The 17,828-nt window shown below is 34.2% G+C and overlaps 1 protein-coding gene and 1 pseudogene across 1 annotated transcript in view; one reads left to right on the top strand and one right to left on the bottom strand.

Moving 5' to 3' along the window:
• The first annotated feature begins 249 nt into the window (after positions 1–249).
• On the top strand, positions 250–1,179 carry LOC148839703 (uncharacterized; annotated as a pseudogene).
• Positions 1,180–4,328: 3,149 nt separating this feature from the next.
• The window catches only part of prep (prolyl endopeptidase), a 55,356-nt gene continuing 41,856 nt past the window's right edge, over positions 4,329–17,828 (bottom strand). Inside the window, exons 11-15 of the mRNA XM_088935308.1 lie at positions 14,588–14,724; positions 12,694–12,788; positions 7,137–7,268; positions 6,406–6,562; positions 4,329–5,734 (exon numbers count right to left, since the gene is read on the bottom strand). Coding sequence (XP_088791434.1) covers positions 5,437–5,734; positions 6,406–6,562; positions 7,137–7,268; positions 12,694–12,788; positions 14,588–14,724 — 819 coding nt within the window. The 3' untranslated portion in view covers positions 4,329–5,436. The remainder of the gene's footprint in view (positions 5,735–6,405; positions 6,563–7,136; positions 7,269–12,693; positions 12,789–14,587; positions 14,725–17,828) is intronic.

Below are 17,828 nucleotides of genomic sequence, written 5' to 3'. Positions count from 1 at the left end.
CCAATGTGCAGCATCCACCTGGATGACACGATGGCAGCCATAGTGCGCCACTGATAACTGATGCTCACCACACATCAGCTATCAGTGAGGATGAGAGTTCATGAGAGGATATTTGGCTCTCATAGCAGCAAGATGACAGGATGTTGGAGCATGACTTACCGTAGTTTGTATGCAGAATTCAGAGAAGACCAGTGGCTGGTGGGTGAAACCAACTGCTCACCCCCATAACAAGAGGCTGAAATAGCTAACATGGTGTTGGCAAATAATGCCTTAAGACTCAAAGAGCCAACACCATATACAAGAGGACAATGGAATGTTTCTCAACGTAGACCGTACAGTACAGTATATCCATATCCACCATTGAGCGCGTGCCGAGAAGGCACAGGATGTCTATGAAGCAAATATATTGTGTGCCATTTGAGAGGAACAGTGATCGTGTGAAAGAAATGCGCTACTTATACATGCAGGTAAGCTATGAATCTCCATACAGTAGGAACAAGTAATAGGTTTATTCCGTGGCCTTCTTCAGGTGTGAGCAGTAGTACAGTAGTGTGCACTTGTCTTGCACAAAGGTGTAGGGGAGTAGTGTTTCAGTATACAGTACTGTAAGAGAAATGCACAATGTCCTCATCACTATACCTATTTAATTTGTCTTTTTTCAGAGGATCTTGAAGCAAATGGTGCCCTAAATAAGTTCATCTATGTTGATGAGGCAGGATTCAACCTGCCTACAAGGCGACAGCAGAAAAGAAACATCACAGGACAGAGAGCAATGGTGGAGGTCCCAGGCCAAAGGGGTGGGAATGTCACCTTTTGTGCTGCAATCAGTCACCAAAGGGTTGTCCATCAGCCTGCAACACATCTGCTGGCATTCCTTGATGCACTGCATGACAAATTGCTCCAACTCAGGGCCCCAGACAACACTTACATATATTTTGTCATTTGGGACAATGTATGCTTCCACCGTGCAGTGGTTTTCAGGGAATGGTTCACCAACCAGCCTCAAATCCAGGTTGTCTTCCTTCCACCGTATTCTCGGATTGAGGATTTTTTTTTCTGCATGGTGATGGAAGGTTTATGACCGTAAGCCTTATGAGCCAGTCAGTCTACTCCAGGCAATGGAAGAGACCTGTGGTGATGTTCGCATAGGTGCTTGCCAAGCACGGATTTGTCATGCTAGGAGACTTTTTTTCCCTGCTGCTTGGCCAGGGAAAACATCAACTGTGATGTAGATGGAAACCTGTGGCCAAATCCACAAGACAGACAGGACAGTTTCTGAATGCAGCATTTTTTTTTTGCTTTCATACAGTAGTTGTGTTTGGCAGTTAACTGTGTTTTTCTTCATTTACAGAAAGCATGTTGTGTATTTTACTGTAATTTGTGTAAAAATAAACCATCTGAACAGTCATTACAGTGATTTTTTTTCAAAATGGTTTTGTTCAATTTGTTATGTTCCTACATGCATTTCCCCTTTTTATCAGAGAATTTACTTTTTTGACACACTGTGTTTTATTGTTGCTTTCTGAGAGTTACACATACAGTATGGCATAAGTGTGTGGCATTCAGACCTGATAGTTTGGTTTTGAGGGCTGTGTATCTAGTTTTTCAGAAGAAGCTTCTTATTTCAAAGTAAAATATTCTGCTAATAGAAGACACGATACTTATTTATCCATTCAAACACTATAAAAGCAGTTGGGACCTCACCAGTTTTTATTTTACTTTGTAACAACTAGACCTAATTACTTGTCTGAGTCACCACTGGAAAACAGGGCTACTATAATGCCTTTTAATCAGGTAGACAGAACATAAAAACAAGCACCCCTCAGAGATTAACAATAACCATATTTTTTTCTTTCCTTTAGTCGAGTCTCTTGGTAGTTTAAAATGTCTTTATGCTCTTAAAAAGACAGCATTTTTAGTCTGTTGCAGCAACAGGAGTAAAACAACCCCAGAAAACTAATTGTTTAGTTTAGTTTTGCGTTTCAGTTATGAACAAACTAACTTCTTAAGATCTAAAAACATAATGTACTATACATATTGTGACATAAGTATTCTAGCAATATTTTGTAAATTGTTTAGAAATAAAATTCAGATCACACTGTATGCAATGATATTTAAGGCTTATGGAGTACATTGTGATAATAATCTTGAATGTATATTTTTCCTATGGAGTATTTCATGTAAAGAAGTACAGTTTTCCATTTAAATTCATTGATAGTTCATTTATAATCCAGAATAATGAGAAAAAGATCAATCATTATATCACTTTAAATGGCCACGGTAACATGATTAATGTCACTTAAAACTGTTTGATTTTATTAATGAAAACAGGTAAAACATTTGCAAGTGTAGAGACCACTTTAGTAGATAAATTCAGCAAACGATCTTGACAAACATTACCTCAAACATCAAAGTGATTTGAAAATGTTTTCAGTCCTGTTCAAAGAGTATTCTTGGTATCTTAAGAGAAATAATACGAAACGGTTAATATGAGGGGTCAAGAAAGAATAACTAATGTGGTCAAGAAAAGAATAACTAAAATCCAATATGCAATATTAAGTTGAAAATGAATTTGAGTATCTATAACTGAGTTCTACAAGATATTTTTGTGACAGGTTTTGCACTTCAAATTGCTTTTGGAAAAACTAATACATTTTCAAACACCCTCAACAATTTGAACAGCAGTGAAATTCCAACATCCTAAACGGTTAAGCCAAGTGTTACAAAATTCTTCTTCATTAAAAAGGTTTAAATAAACACCATTTAACATCCTAAGGGCATGCATACCAGTAACATTACTAGACAGGCTGAAGCCAGTGTTATATTTCTGCTCCTAAACTAAACAGATCAAGTGCAGCTACTGTGTTTTTTTATCATTCCATAAGTACAAATGTTTCATTTGTTCCATCTCCCAAACATTCATTAGACTAAGAAGTACACATTTGAAATACTATAATGTTAATTCAAATATCTGTATTAACCAAGAATATATATATATAACAAAGCAGGCTGGCAAGGTGATGCAGTGGTTACCATTCCTGTCTTGCAGCACTGGGACCCTGGGCTCGGTTTCCTGGAGTGCTTTCTGTGTTGTCTCCATGTTCACATGAGTTTCCTGCAGGTGTTCTGTTATACTTCCACAGTCTAAAGACATACTGGTAGGTTAATCAGATTCTGGGAAAGCTGGCCCTGGTGTGATTGTATATATCTGTGTGTGCCCTGCAATGGACTTGTGCCTGTTCCATGCTGGGATAGGCTCTGGTACCCCTGCAACCCTGAATTGGATGACATGGTTAGAAAATGGGTGGATATTAAACAAAGCAGTACAGATGAAATATTTTCTTTGGAAAAGGGTGTATGGTTATGAAAAGGTCAGATACAGCATTTATTATTTTTAATGTGAACAGCATCCAACGCAAATAATCCTGATTTATGCAGGTAAATTTTACTGCAGGGAGGATCACTGATCTTTCAAATTCTAACAAAAGTATAACCCCTGCTATGGAAACAGACCTCTTCTCCATTCAAAATCTCCCTCAAAGAACATCCTCCAATTTCCCCACTATTAGACCTCAGATGATCTGTTTGGTGTAACCATAACAAGATTTATATCAGCTAAATAACAAATTGGGTTATATTTTTTATAATGTAGAATAGATGTTCAGTAATAAATTAAAGAAAAAAAACATCAATTTATATTATTTAAAATGTATTCTTATTAGTGATTAACAATCGAGAAATGAATTAGAGCCAGTATTTGACTAAATAAATGCTAAGAATACACATGTGAAGTTGTTCACATTCTTACTAACAATGTAACATGCCAAGGTGTACGATAAATGGACTGACTATGCCAGCAGCTATATCACCCTGCAAATCAGGTGTAAGCCTGTCCAGTACCTGGATGGGAGATCTCCTGGGAAAGCTAGTTGCTGCTGGAAGAGGTGTTAGTGGGACTAGTAGAAAGCTCTCACCCAAGAGCATTTGTTGGTCCTAATGCCCCAGTATAATGATGAGGACACTATACTATAAAAAAGGAACCATCCTTCATGACCATCCTACTTATAATCCCCAACTATGAATTGGTTTTATTACCCTGTTCTCCTCTCCATTGCATCATCCAGTCGGTTGCGATTTTAGTAGACTGTCTAGAAAAGCGCTATCAAACTAAAGGAATTTTTAATACAGAGAATCCTCACTATCAAAGAAAAGCAAAATAACCAATGAAAAATACTTTGACTACCAGTAATTAAGCAGCTGAAATGCACTCTTTTACATTAGTATGTTATTAAAACTATAAAATAAAGTGCAACACCAAGCAACATCAATTGTTCAAATGCTATTTATTGTTGACAAGAACTGTATTTTCTCTCTACTTAGAGGTAAACACAAACAGCTTATATCTAGAGGTAGAAACACAATGTAGTCTACAGAAATACCAGGCTGCAAGGATATGAATCAATACAGCAGGTTCACACAAAAAAGAAAATACTGTTTTTTAAACATCATGCTTTAAATAGTTTTTAAGAATAAATGTCCTTGTGAAGCAACTGCATTGACAGAATGTGAGCTCCTGTGAATGCCCAGTTACAATTACTCAGTTAGCTCACAGAAATGAATAGGACCTGGTGGAACTGTGACAGAGAACCTGTAAAAGTTTATTTCATGGCTTTGATAGTTTTTTTAAATATTACTTACAGTTTATACACTTTGATAACACAGGATATACTCTATTAAATGTACAGGATGCATTTTTTTAAAAGTTGGACTGTAAATGTAATGGCTCTATACATTCTTGAGAGCTTTGAAAAGAATCACGAGACAATGAACCAGTTCCATCTTATTGCCTTCTCTGAGACTTTCTCATATATGCAACAGGAAAAGTAAACAGAACAGTCTAATTTGTTATATTTACCATCTTTGAAGCAGCCTTATGATAAAAGGCTTACAAAAAATGACAAATGAGGGAAAGTACAAGTATTGACACTACAATGATACCAAATCTACTGTATTAGCACATTTGAAACCAATAACAAAATGTAATGTTGGAAATAGCAAAAAAGCTATTCAAAAACTGTCCCACCCAGGTCTGAAACATTTTATTTTAAATACTTCCTGGACCTGCCTTGATAAAAGGTTGAACATTATTAGTGTTAAATGATTAACAAGCTCATAACACTTGAACAATAAAAAGTTATTTTATTTGGTAACTAATTGTTTCAACAAAATAATATAAATTAAACCTACCTTTAATATAACTAATATTTCACTAGAAGGTAAACAAATATGATATTCCACTACAGGCTACAATTTGGTGCACATGGTGAAAGGAAATCAAGTGACAAATTGTAAGTAATATCCACAATTAATTTGCATTCTTCTGTTATTAAAGCCCTTAATTCTTCTTCTTTTGAGAAAAAGAGGGCTATGATGTTCTTATTTATTAATCCACGGGATATCAAGGCATCTAGAAATGAAGGCATACATATCAGCCACCTCCTGTATGACCTTGCTGGTTGGCTTTCCTGCACCATGTCCAGATTTGGTATCTACATGAATGAACAAGGGATTGGTCTGTTTGGGATTCTGGCTGGCTATGTACTGCAAGGTAGCGATGTATTTCAAGGAGTGCAGTGGCACCACTCTGTCATCGTGATCTGCAGTGAGCAACAGCACAGCTGGGTACTGCACTCCATTTTCTTCTGGGACCTTGATATTATGGAGAGGGGAGTACCTGCAAAAAGAGAAGCATGGTTTTAACTCGGGGTGTTTTGCTTTTTTCACAGTTTTAAAAAATGAGCACAGAATTTCAGTGACAAATTACTATTTAGCATTTCACTTTCCTGTCACGTATAGTCATTTTTCCTATAAATGTACATTTGTGCAATAATTAATCAACATTCTGAACAGGAATTAAAAAAATATTTTTAAACACTGCTTCCTATTAAAAAAAATGATATTGGTTATAGTTTTTAAATTCTTCACTCATGGTTAGATCCAAAAGAGTAGTTAGATCTACTCTTTAATTTATAGTCTATATTATAAGTAAGAACTAAACCTAAGAACACTGCACATGCAGTAATGACTTTTACAGTTTCCATCCATTTAAACAATGTTATAATAAACTCTTAAATTATATGACATTTTATTTACTTTAAAATTATATTCTACAGTGAATTTTAGTGAAGAATACTTAAAACCTATTTCACCTAAATGGAAAGATTTCACCTAAATCTAATGATTCTGAGAAAGAGTTCAATACAGTGTACAGTATATAGCAAAGCTACCAGTAAAGTATTTGCAGGTCTGAAATAAATGCAATCCTTTACTATTTTACCAACAGATTTTCTTCAACATCTCTTATGGCATATAATTAAATAAAATTTCTGTATTTAGCTAACTTACTTGATTAACCATTCATACTGTTCTTTTATCTCAGAACACCCAAAATCAGTGGTCCAGGCATGACCTATAGTAAACTTGTGAAACTTCAGCATATCCATAACTCCAACCTGAGCAACAGCACAGCCAAATAAGTCAGGTCGCTGATTCACACACGCAGCTAAAAGAACAAAGAGAATTGTAGTAATGTCAGAAAAACACATATGTAAAAAATATGTAAAATAAAAGTTATTTGAGTATATTTATTTTAAATAAAGTATTTATTGTTTAAGTATTATGGTTTAACATAAGATCAATGCATATACAGTACAGTAACTATGCTATTTCTGCTTTTGTGCAAATGACTGAGGAACATATGGGACGCTGAGCCTATACACCTAAGGGTATCAAAATCATTTATTTCACTGAATTCAGTTTTTTGCATTTACTTTGTGAAGGCAGTGTGATTTTGTCAATACAGAAGTTTTGTTTTTTGAGGAGACATTCACAGCAATCATTAGAACTGTGTTAATATGACTAGATTCCTGATCTCAAGATGTACAATGGTTCATTATTTTTTAAACGAAAAGTTATGATCACAAAAAATAAACTTTTTGTTAAGAGGTTTAGTCTTCATGTTTCATAATATAACTGTAACTTATATTGTTGTTTCCTCAAACAATTCTTAAGTCAAAACTTAGATTCAAACTTAGATTGAAACAGTACAGCTTTGATGACATGAATCAACAACATACCCACTAAAAGGCCACCATTGGAGCCTCCATTAATGGTCAGCTTGGAAGAAGATGTGTAGCCCTGTTTCACAAGGTATTCAGCAGCACATTGGAAATCATTAAAACAGTTTTGTTTTTGTGCCAACATTCCACCTGTAACAACAATCAATGCATAATGAGAACAGTAACAACATACAAAACTCAGTTTTGTCATTGTTTTACTCTCCATTCATAATACAATAGCATGAAGAGCACTTGTTGAGCAAATAAGCCTTTTGAGGAAAATTACATTTAGACATTGTTACACACTTATTGTAAATAAGTTGCTGTTTTTTTAGATGTGTAGAATTTTGCATAAAAGTCAGGTTAATATTAATAAAAAAACACTTGCCATGTTGGCACTGGTGTTTAAGGTGACAGTATTTCATCAAGAGTAAATAAAAAAACATTTACAGCACCAAAACTAAAATTAACTGTGATATTAGAATAATGTGCTGCAGGACACCTACTTCTACACTGCAAATGTTCTGTGTTGAGATGTGGGCAAGTTGCAATCAACACAATTATTACTGTCAGAGAGGGAAACTGGAAAGATATTATGCTTCATGGTGGAAGAGACACAAAAATGAAAAGATTATTCTTATGGGTGTGGGTGTGGAAGACAATGAATCTTTTTCCGTGGTTTTGGACAATAATGAAGGTGTCCGACAGCGACACTGACCAAGGGTTTTAGGGTTTATCATGAGCTAAACTGATGAGCATAGTACATTTAATCTACTCTGATTTATACTCTATTTTTCATTCCTCAATTTCAGTAAAAGATAGAAGTAGACTGGTATACTATTTTATTACAAACTAAGAGGCATTGTAAATGCAACAAAAGAGTACTGGAACCAGAGCCTCACAGTATATTTTTAATGTAAGATTTACAAATAAAATGTGACATTATAGTTGTCAAAAGCATGGCAGTAGCAACAGTACAGGATCTTCACAGAGCGAGCACCCCATCAGAAATGAATGATTCGCATTTTATCTTGAATGTCATCTAAGTTCCTGATTTATCATGGGAAGACTAATTTTCAGCCGAATTCTTTAAAAGTATTTTCAGCAAATCAACTCTATGTCTTTATTTTTTAATAATTTCACTGCTCATATGTCCTTGGCATTTGTTCACATTTTTGACTGAAGTTCTTTCAACTCCCTTTCTTTCATCCTAATCCAATGTTAAAGTTACATTTCCATTAGCAACTGATTAAATTACTGATGAGATTCCTTCTCTTAATATTTTGATAAGATGCTAAGCTATTGAGTGTGAAACAAGTGAGTGAAGGCTCTGGTCTTCAGTGATTCATTTATAACTGTAAATCTTTCATTAAACCATAATTATTACTTTTAAAGTGATCTATGTGTTCTAAGAGAATTGTTTTTAAAAAGCAAATCGCTAACAATTATGTGAGAGACTGTAACAGCTAGATGGGGGGTGGTCAACATTTGCAGTTCCTGGGAGCTTCAAAGCAAGAAATGTGCACTGAGTTGTACTGAATCTGAGACGCATTGAGCAAAGGAATCATCTGGTTTACCTTGGTTAATTTAAGTTCTTGGTAAATCCATCAACATTAATTGCCAGCAACAGTCCAGGGACACAAGATTAAGGATAGAGGAAGGAGAGGAAGAAAAAGGAGATAAAGACCCAAGGAGTGACAAGAAACAGTGCCAGACAGTAGGTCCTTGTTCTAATAAGCCTTTAAGACCAGATTCGAGTTAAGTACCTGAACTTTGTTAAAAAAGCTAGCCATTCTGTTTTTTTAGGAAGCTCTGATTTCCTGTATAGAGTTTTGCTAGGTTAAAAATGGTCTCTGCTGGGTAGTAGATGCATTTTAAGAACAGGGAAATACAGTAGGTTCCAATTCATTTAGTAGCACCCATATTGACAGATTTAACTGTAGGTTGTTTTCTGTTTGGTTTATAAGGCTTGAGGTTTGCCTCTTTTTCGCTTGTTATGCTCGGATAATTGTGTTTATTTTTGGTTGGTCAAGAAGTAGGCTTCTGAGGCACCTTGTGTTTAAATAGAGTAACTTATACAGTATGTGGTATGTTTATATTGTGTGTTGTTTATTGTGTCATTGTCATTATTAATAAATATTTGTTGCACACCCTTCCCCAAAGGTCAATCCCCCTCCCCCTAGGTCAATGTCCTCCTGGAATGTACCCTTAAATATCTTGAATTATCTTGGAAAGTAGACACAGAACAGGCTTGGCTAGGGTCTTCAACTAAAGGGCATCTTGGAAATCCTGTCCCAACCTTCAGATTATTTATGTCTTACTCGATACTCCCATTAAAAATATCCAGAACAAAAACAGAAAACAACAACAAAAGCATTGCATTGCCCTTCTTCAAAAGTCAAGTCCTGTCACATATCCATCTTTCCATGTCTTCTGTCTACTGCTTGGATAACAACTTGAAAGTAATTGAACAAATCTAAAAAAAACTGCATGAATTTTTATGAAGATAAACCCTGGAATGATTTTTCTATGCCTTCCAAGAATGTGAAATAAATACAAAAATAATTAAATGAATAAATCATTTGTTGTTGCTTTTTCTATTGTTTTGACTTGTAGCAGTGCTAGAGAGCCTATTTATGTGTATTTTTGCATTTTTTGTACACTTATGGTGTGTATTTATAGAAGATTAACAAAAAGGCTATATGAGCTTTTAATTTCACTGACAGAAAAAAGAAAAAAAACCCCAGAAAAATGGCAATAGGGATGAATGCTCAGGACCTCCCTAAGTCTCTGAATGGTCAGAATTTGCTGAACCACAGCTATTTTTATTAGATAAACTTTACTCATTATCTTCTTTCCCAAAGTAGGGGACAAAGGTTTTTATGTATTTTTGGCAAATTTTAGCTTTTGCGATTGAATTTTCCTGGAGAATTGATATATTGGTGCTTCTCTAAACTGAACTGTCAGATAAATATTCCTATGAAAAAATATTCATTTGCTTTATGCCATTGTATCTAGTTGCGAACCACACTGTCTTGTGTCTGCTGACAGATAGTCTGGGGTGTGGTTTTGATTTTGCTGGTAAAAACATAATTCATCCTTTGTAATAGTAACATTTGCTAGCCATGCAAAAAATGAAAAGCTCAGAAGGTCTCATTCACAAAATATTTGATTGTTAGTACAAATCATAGATAAGGGGTCCATAGTGAAATATCAAATTCACAGAACAAAAATGAGGTACAGTACCTCAAAGCTTGCATGTGTGTGCATATACAAATCCAAGGGGCTGGAAGTCATCTTCATGCAAATGTGCTGAATAGACTACATGTATGCAAATATATTTAAATATTATAGAAAATATAGAACCTAATTTAAATTTTGGTAGTTGAAAATAAAAACAGTAGTATAACGTAATACATACCTAATGTACACACAGTAGATGTGAGTGGTAGCTAAATATAAAAAGTACACAATAGTATTCCACCTTCTTCATAAATATTTTATGCATCAAAGTCTTTAACTTGGTGACTTACAGTGCGTTATGGTTTTAACGTGCTTGTTCTAACACTATATAGTTTATATACTGTATTCCATTAAAAGTTATAATGTTTTATCATTTCTAAGAATACGTAGTAAGTACACCACTTGCTGTTGTGAAAATATTTTACTGATTTAATACCACTTGAACTTAAAGTTAATATTAGTATGGAAAAGTGTAACTACTGCAAGCAGCTAAAATATCACAAGTGGATGTTTTGGATACATTATATAAAACAAAACTTTTATTGTCCTTATAGTGGTAATGGACAGTGGACTGTAATATAGCGCGCTGCACCCAGGCAGTTAAAAGCCCGTTCAGAGAATTACTTTGTTTATTACATAGCCGAATATATAAAAATCGTCCATTATTATAGCTTGTTGTGAACGCGATGTTCAGGTTTACATTCGAATTGAGAAAATCTATATTTTGTGTTTATTTGGCCACTTAGAAACATAACAGCTTAAAATGTTTCGAAAGGAATCATGAGTGAATGATTCAAAGAAAAAATAAAACATTTACAAAGAAAGTGGACTACAGTAATACTACCAGGTATATAAATGTTATATTTAGATCCTTAAATTAATATTATTAATTTCTTTATAATATTCCATATTATATTTCCTATTAAGCAGATTCTAAAAAGTACACATTTAATCTACTGAAATAAAAAGTATTCATAGAAAAGGTTAAAACATTATAGCTTTTTACAAAGTATATAAACTTAATATAGTCAGAACAGGCACGTCACCTTTTCCAAAAGAAACATTTTATGCATCAGTCTTTAATTCAGTCAGTTACTGCGGTTAGGAAGAAAGTGGAATACTGTTGTGTACCTTTTATTTAAGCTACCACTACCAGCCATATACAGTATGTATAATATATTTACATTCCTAAATTAATATCGTTTATGATGATATGATGTTCAGAGGTGTTATGCTCCTGTTTATTTTTATGCTCAGCTACAAAAATTTCCATTTAGTTGTAAAATTCCATATTAATATTCCATATTAAGCGTATTTAAACATGCACAGTAGGTAGATTAAATGAAGCAATTGTTTCCCTAACATCTAATGCACCACAAGTACTGCCTGTCGATCATCTTCGGCAAGTGAATCACATACCACGGCCGTCTGCGCCACAGTATGGGGTTTTACCATGTATTTTGAATGGCTTCATTCACGTGCTAATTGAAGCTGTGCTAAATATACACTCATGTAACTTAGAGGCATGTACTGTACCTCTGCAAATAACTTTGATTGCACTAACCTTTATGAATACAAACTTACTTGTGGTTGTTACATGTCTAATGAGATCCTGTTTATATGTCCTTCTAGGATACTTATTACATTTTTGTGAATGACACTTTGACAAATGCTGCCCATGTCCCTCCTCAGCCATCCTAACACTGCCAGCATGCCTCCTTAGTTTTTTCATGTATCTTGAGGCCTGTCCTGTTCTTCTATGCTGGTCTTACCTTAGCTAACACTACTCTTCTTCCAGCCCATCTTTCTATCATTCACTAATCCCTATCCACCCAGTCACCGGACTATTCAACCTGAAGTCTGTGCTGCCAAAATCACATTCTTCACTAGTCACTATTTACTTTAACACTGACTTTTGCAGCTGATCTTGTGTGAGCAGGAATGCCTCTCGGTAAACAAACCCAAACTGCATTTACCCACTGGTTGGTCTTCTTAATTAAGAAGAGTGGCTAATTCCATGCAGATCTTGACAGCTCTTTTCCTTTACATGGAATCTCACTCCCTCTGAGTGTCAATTACTCATTCAGACCAGCTGTGCCTCATTCTGGAGGGATTCCCAATTAACAGGTAGCCATCTTGGTTTAAAGCCACAATAGATGGTCTGAGCATTGAGCCAAGATGGTGGCTTTCTCACAAAGCTATCTCACAGCCTCACAGAGACTTATCACCTTTGATGATAGGGTAAAAAACTAATGCTTCAAGCTGAGGTATTCCTACTTTTAATAAACTTTTTTTAAATTACTAATGGCAAAACACGAAAATGGCAAATTACCTTTGTGCCAGGTTTCTCCATATTCTCCACCTCCTCTGATATTAGCAATCGCTAAGACCCCGCCCAGGTGTCTCACAAAGATAAGCCTCGAAACACTGAAATGAACAGAAAACACACTATTTCAAATCAATCTGGTGGTATATTTGAAATGTAGGTACACTTAACAACATAAAACCATGTTATTAAGACAAGGGAAGAAAAACGATAACAAAAGCAGATATGTTTATTTTCCACCCACTCCACGAGTTACATAGAGGTTTCACGTCAAGTTTTTATTCACGTCACAAGAGCAAAACTACAAGCTCAACAAGGTTTATTTTCTTTTAACGGTTAACAGGTATATATGCTAATCTCGAAGGTGGGTAGAGAGCAAGAGTGAGAGAATGTACCAGCAGCTAGCAGTCCATGAGGCAAAGAGAAAAATAAAAGGAAATGTCTCCTCTTTATATAGGGAAGAAAAAAATAATAACCATGAACTGAAAAAAAACATTTCAAATCCCTATAATTACAATAATTATATTTTTAAGTTTGCTTTATTTGCTGTTTAGTTTTAGTAAATAAGAGAGAATGACCTTTTAATTTATAAATACTTTGGATTTCTTTACCCTACACTGTACTCATCAGTAAATAAAAATATCATGGGTGCTTCCAAGACACGACAGCAAATACCTAAAGTTGAATTTATGTAAGCAGTCTTGAGTAACCCAGGGAGAGGAATTTGATCTTTTACATAGTCACAGACATATAAATATACTTAAAGTAATAATGCTGAAAAGTTTTACTTTACAAAAGACAGAGAACCAGTATATGATAATTGTCTGTGAAATGTATATTTCATTTTCCTCCAGCATTATAACCAACTTGCAGGACATTAAATGAGATCAGCACTCATCCACTGATACTGTATGTGATGAAAAATAAATACTTCAACAAAAACAAAAAGAGCACAGAACATTTTAAATCCTGTCTCTCAATTCCTTTAAGATAACAGAAAAGCAATAAGAAAGATGAACTGATTAAAGGTAGCATCACATTCAGAATGAAAAAAGGTGGTAAATGTGACATGGTTTGATAAATTAGTTTCAGTTCCTAAACTTAAAAAGTAGCCATAATTTTATTTGAAATATATTTAAACAAGTACAATATTAATGTTAATGTACAGAATTCATGCTTAGGCAGGGAAACAGACAAAATGTTTTCAGACTATTATTGAAAACAATGTCCAAAAGGCATTTCACTCTTTAAATGATTAGTAATATGTAATACTATGAGAATTAATAATGCAAAACAATTTCACAATTCTCAGCATTTTATACTATAACAATGAACTATGCTTGAATTACAGGGATAACGTACAATCATTCTAAAATACTGATGCATATTTTTATCCGAACACAAAATGGTATCATGAAAGGCAGTTGTAGAATCCTTGCTTCCTGATTCCTCTGAGACTTGTGAGTTAAAATATGCTATATTTCTCTGTCCCATTCTGAAAGGTTTCCCTCTAGGATTTCCTAACAGTAAAGGTGACATTGTTTTTTCAGGACTGCCGAGCAAACTACATTACCATGAACAGCTGGAGGACAAATGTAGGACAAACGGACAGAATTATTATAATGTTTTTTTTTCTCAAGAATAGCACAGATTTTTCTCTATTATTAGGAAAGTTTATGGGATGTTTTAGTGTGCTCCAAATTAAATTGTTACTTCACGTCATTTACAATAATAGCACATTTAATTTGACCTTGATTTAAAAAAAAACTTTACTATAATTAAAATGAATAACAATATTAATCATATATTAATTAATTTTAAAAGGAAATGAAGAAATTAATAATCATCTAATAGCTTCTTTCCTGCAAAGTAGCTATGTGGACAGAAAAACAGTTCTTACCTGTAACTGGGAGTAATGGATATATTGAATCCTCCATATCCATAAAGGAGTGCTGGATGAGAACTATCCATATTAATTCCCTTCTTATGGACAATAAACATGGGTATCTGAGTTCCATCTTTGCTGGGGTAGAACACCTAAATATACAACATATTTAAAGGTTGTAAATCATTGTTACAAATACTGCTCTGATAAATATTTCAATATGTACATGATTTAATAAACATATGGAATGTTTTGAATTTTTTCTCACTCGGTTTAATTAGACGAAGTATTTTTATGAAGACTGAAGCTTGCATTTAAATATGAAAAAAACATTTCCAAGAGCTAAAGCAAATAAGTAATTAACAATCACACTGGTCTCACATGAAATGAAAACTTAGATCTGCCAATAGGAAATTCTATGCAAGTCTCTGAAGGTAAAATAAAAATTCTGTATATCAGGTCGTTAAACTCCTGTCTTCAAGAACTGTGTTTGGAATATCTGACTGACAGGTGAGTCTGAGTTTTGATTTATCCCACACCCTGATACGCTTTAGGCAACTGATATTAAAACTATGTTTCTTCTGTTTCTCAGTGTTCTTAAATACACCCATCATCTACTATTTTGAGAGTTGTTGGTGACAATCTCATTCTCTCAGACACACAGCCACACAGCCTCTAGCAAGGAACATTTTCATTATAGCCAATAACATGCTTTTCTTCTATCTTACAGATTAAGAGGCTCTGAGCCAAATCCAGAAGAGGAAGGAATGCCCGATAGGCATAGCTGCAATGCCAGCCGATGGCTAATTTTAGCAGTTTACACTTTGCTTTATGGCAGCTAAATGAAAATGTCCATCTTCCAAAGACTACAATGTTCAATGCATGGCATTTATCACCTTCTCTTAAGCCAGTAGAGAGTGAAATGGAACAGGAACAATTCGATTGAATTATGAAATGGAACAGGAACAATTCCATTGAATTGTGAAATGGAACAACAATTCTATTGCTGGGAAACAATGCAATTAATTATATTTTAAAAAAGTAATTTTGTATTTCATAGTTAAAACATGTTGCCTCAATGATTCTCATCACATTTTAAACCCTCAACAAATGCAAAGCTTGTTTCAAACCATTTTTCCCCAATCCCTTGAATAAATTTCAGGTGGTCTGACACTAACTTCTCAAATTCGGTAAAGTTTTTTATGATTTTTTACAAGACTGAATACTAGCTGTATCGTTAACAAAATAAATAGCTTTAATTGCTATATATTTACAAGATATATACAGTACATGGTCTGTCTTTTCTCCCATTCTACCTGAATCTTTTAGGCGACAATATACTGTACAACTCTATCTAATGCATTTTGAAAAGGGCTAACTGTGCTTTTTACTGTCTTAATCTTCCCACTGAAAGATGCAGAATGGTAGCCTAAAATACCAAAATAACATGATTTTGTGTTTGAGCCGGAAAGCAACATAGTAAATTTAGTATTTCCATCTGAGGAGTAAGAGAAATCCAAATATAAATGTGGTCCTCCTTTTGAAAAAGGGCAGGACCCACCGTTTTATACATTTTTTAAAAATCCTCCTCTTTGCACCTCTTGCAATTCAGGGTGACTTTATTTTTAAATACAACATTTCTGAACACCTGAGAAACACACTAATACCCTAATCCTGTACAGTTTAAGTACATATAGATATAGATTTTAACTAAGGACATAAGAAAGTTTGAAATAAAAGGAGGCTATCTAGTCAGTAGTGAACTGATCCAAGGATCTCACCCAGACGTTTCTTGAATGAAGCCATGATCGGCTTCAACAACATAGCTGGGTAGCTGGTTTCATACAGTACATCCATTACTTTATGGGTAAAAAAGTGCCTCCTGTTCTTGGTTATATCATATATACCATTAGTTTTTTAAGCTAACACTTAGAATATATTGTTGTCACTATTCTCTACTCATTGCTGAGTTCGAAATAAGTGTCCACAGATTTTCAGTTAGTTCGCACATTCCTAATGACCCTTTTTCCAAATAAAAAGGCTTCTTTGAAGAATACAGATTACTTAAAGAGATATCTAATCAATAACAGATAGTAATTAGTTTTCACTCATTACAAAATGTGTCAGGCGTTATTTCACATCATCTTTGTCTAAAAAAACTAAATTTGCAGGGTTTTAGAAAGAGAACACTATTTTTAGTCACTTATGATACTGATGTAGGGACATGATGGCAAAAAAAAAACTGATAAAGATTTCATAAGTTGGCAAATGCACTTTAAGGAAGACATTAAAAATACATCATGATGTGATGTCTATATTGACTATCTGTCATAATAAATCATTTATTTAAAAATCACAGCTTTCCAAATAATGAATACACCTTTTTCAAATTAACACTGACTACTCTGAGTGTGATATAGTCATTAAGAAGTGGGTGAGATACTTATAATGTCCTCATAAATTACTTCATATTATTAAATAGCCAACTTTATTGAGTTCCATTAGAATTTTCTGAAGTGAAATGTGATCATACCTGTAAGCGTGCAATTTTCCAATCATCAACTATTATTACTGATAGTGCTAACCAAAATGAGCACTGAGCTGTCAGACTATACTCCACAATAAGAAGGTATATTGTATTTTCAAAGTTATTACCTGTGGTACGTGAAGGTCTCACACACTTCTATAACAGCACTATCAGAACAAACTCTGAACCTACTAAAGGTAACAACATACATACATATTTTTCACTGTCAGTTTAAATTAGAACAAGACAGATAATCAATGCAATTTTTTTATACAGTACATAGCACCACTTTACAACCACTTCAACGTCATAGGAGACGTTCCAAGCCATGTTCCGTGTTTGGCTTGCATTTTTGTTATTTAAGTGTATATTGGAGCCTAATGGCAAGTGAAATAAATAATAGTTCCAACGATGATTAATCCCACCATTTAATTGGAATTGTTTAAGACCTTCAATCACAAAACTGAACTTCTCCATCATATGTAAGTGAAAGGTGCAAATACACATACGCTTAAAATAGTTAAATTATAACTTAAATGTAAAGTGGTTGAATGCAAAGTAAAGCAGACAAGTTCAAGTTTAAAATAACTTTTATCAGTGTGGAATATTACAGTGTGTTAAACTGGGTTTGTTCACCTAGTTAAGGGGAGGAGAAAAGCTGGTTTGAACATAATCCAACATTGTTCTGACACACCAAATATCACCTAGAATACTGTCTCAGGCCTTGTG

Source organism: Atractosteus spatula, chromosome 2 (genome assembly GCF_055471065.1).
Source record: "Atractosteus spatula isolate fAtrSpa1 chromosome 2, fAtrSpa1.hap1, whole genome shotgun sequence".
NCBI classification, from domain to species: Eukaryota; Metazoa; Chordata; class Actinopteri; order Semionotiformes; family Lepisosteidae; genus Atractosteus; species Atractosteus spatula.
Note: the sequence above shows the minus strand (reverse complement) of the source record. Positions and strands in the feature narration are given on the sequence as shown.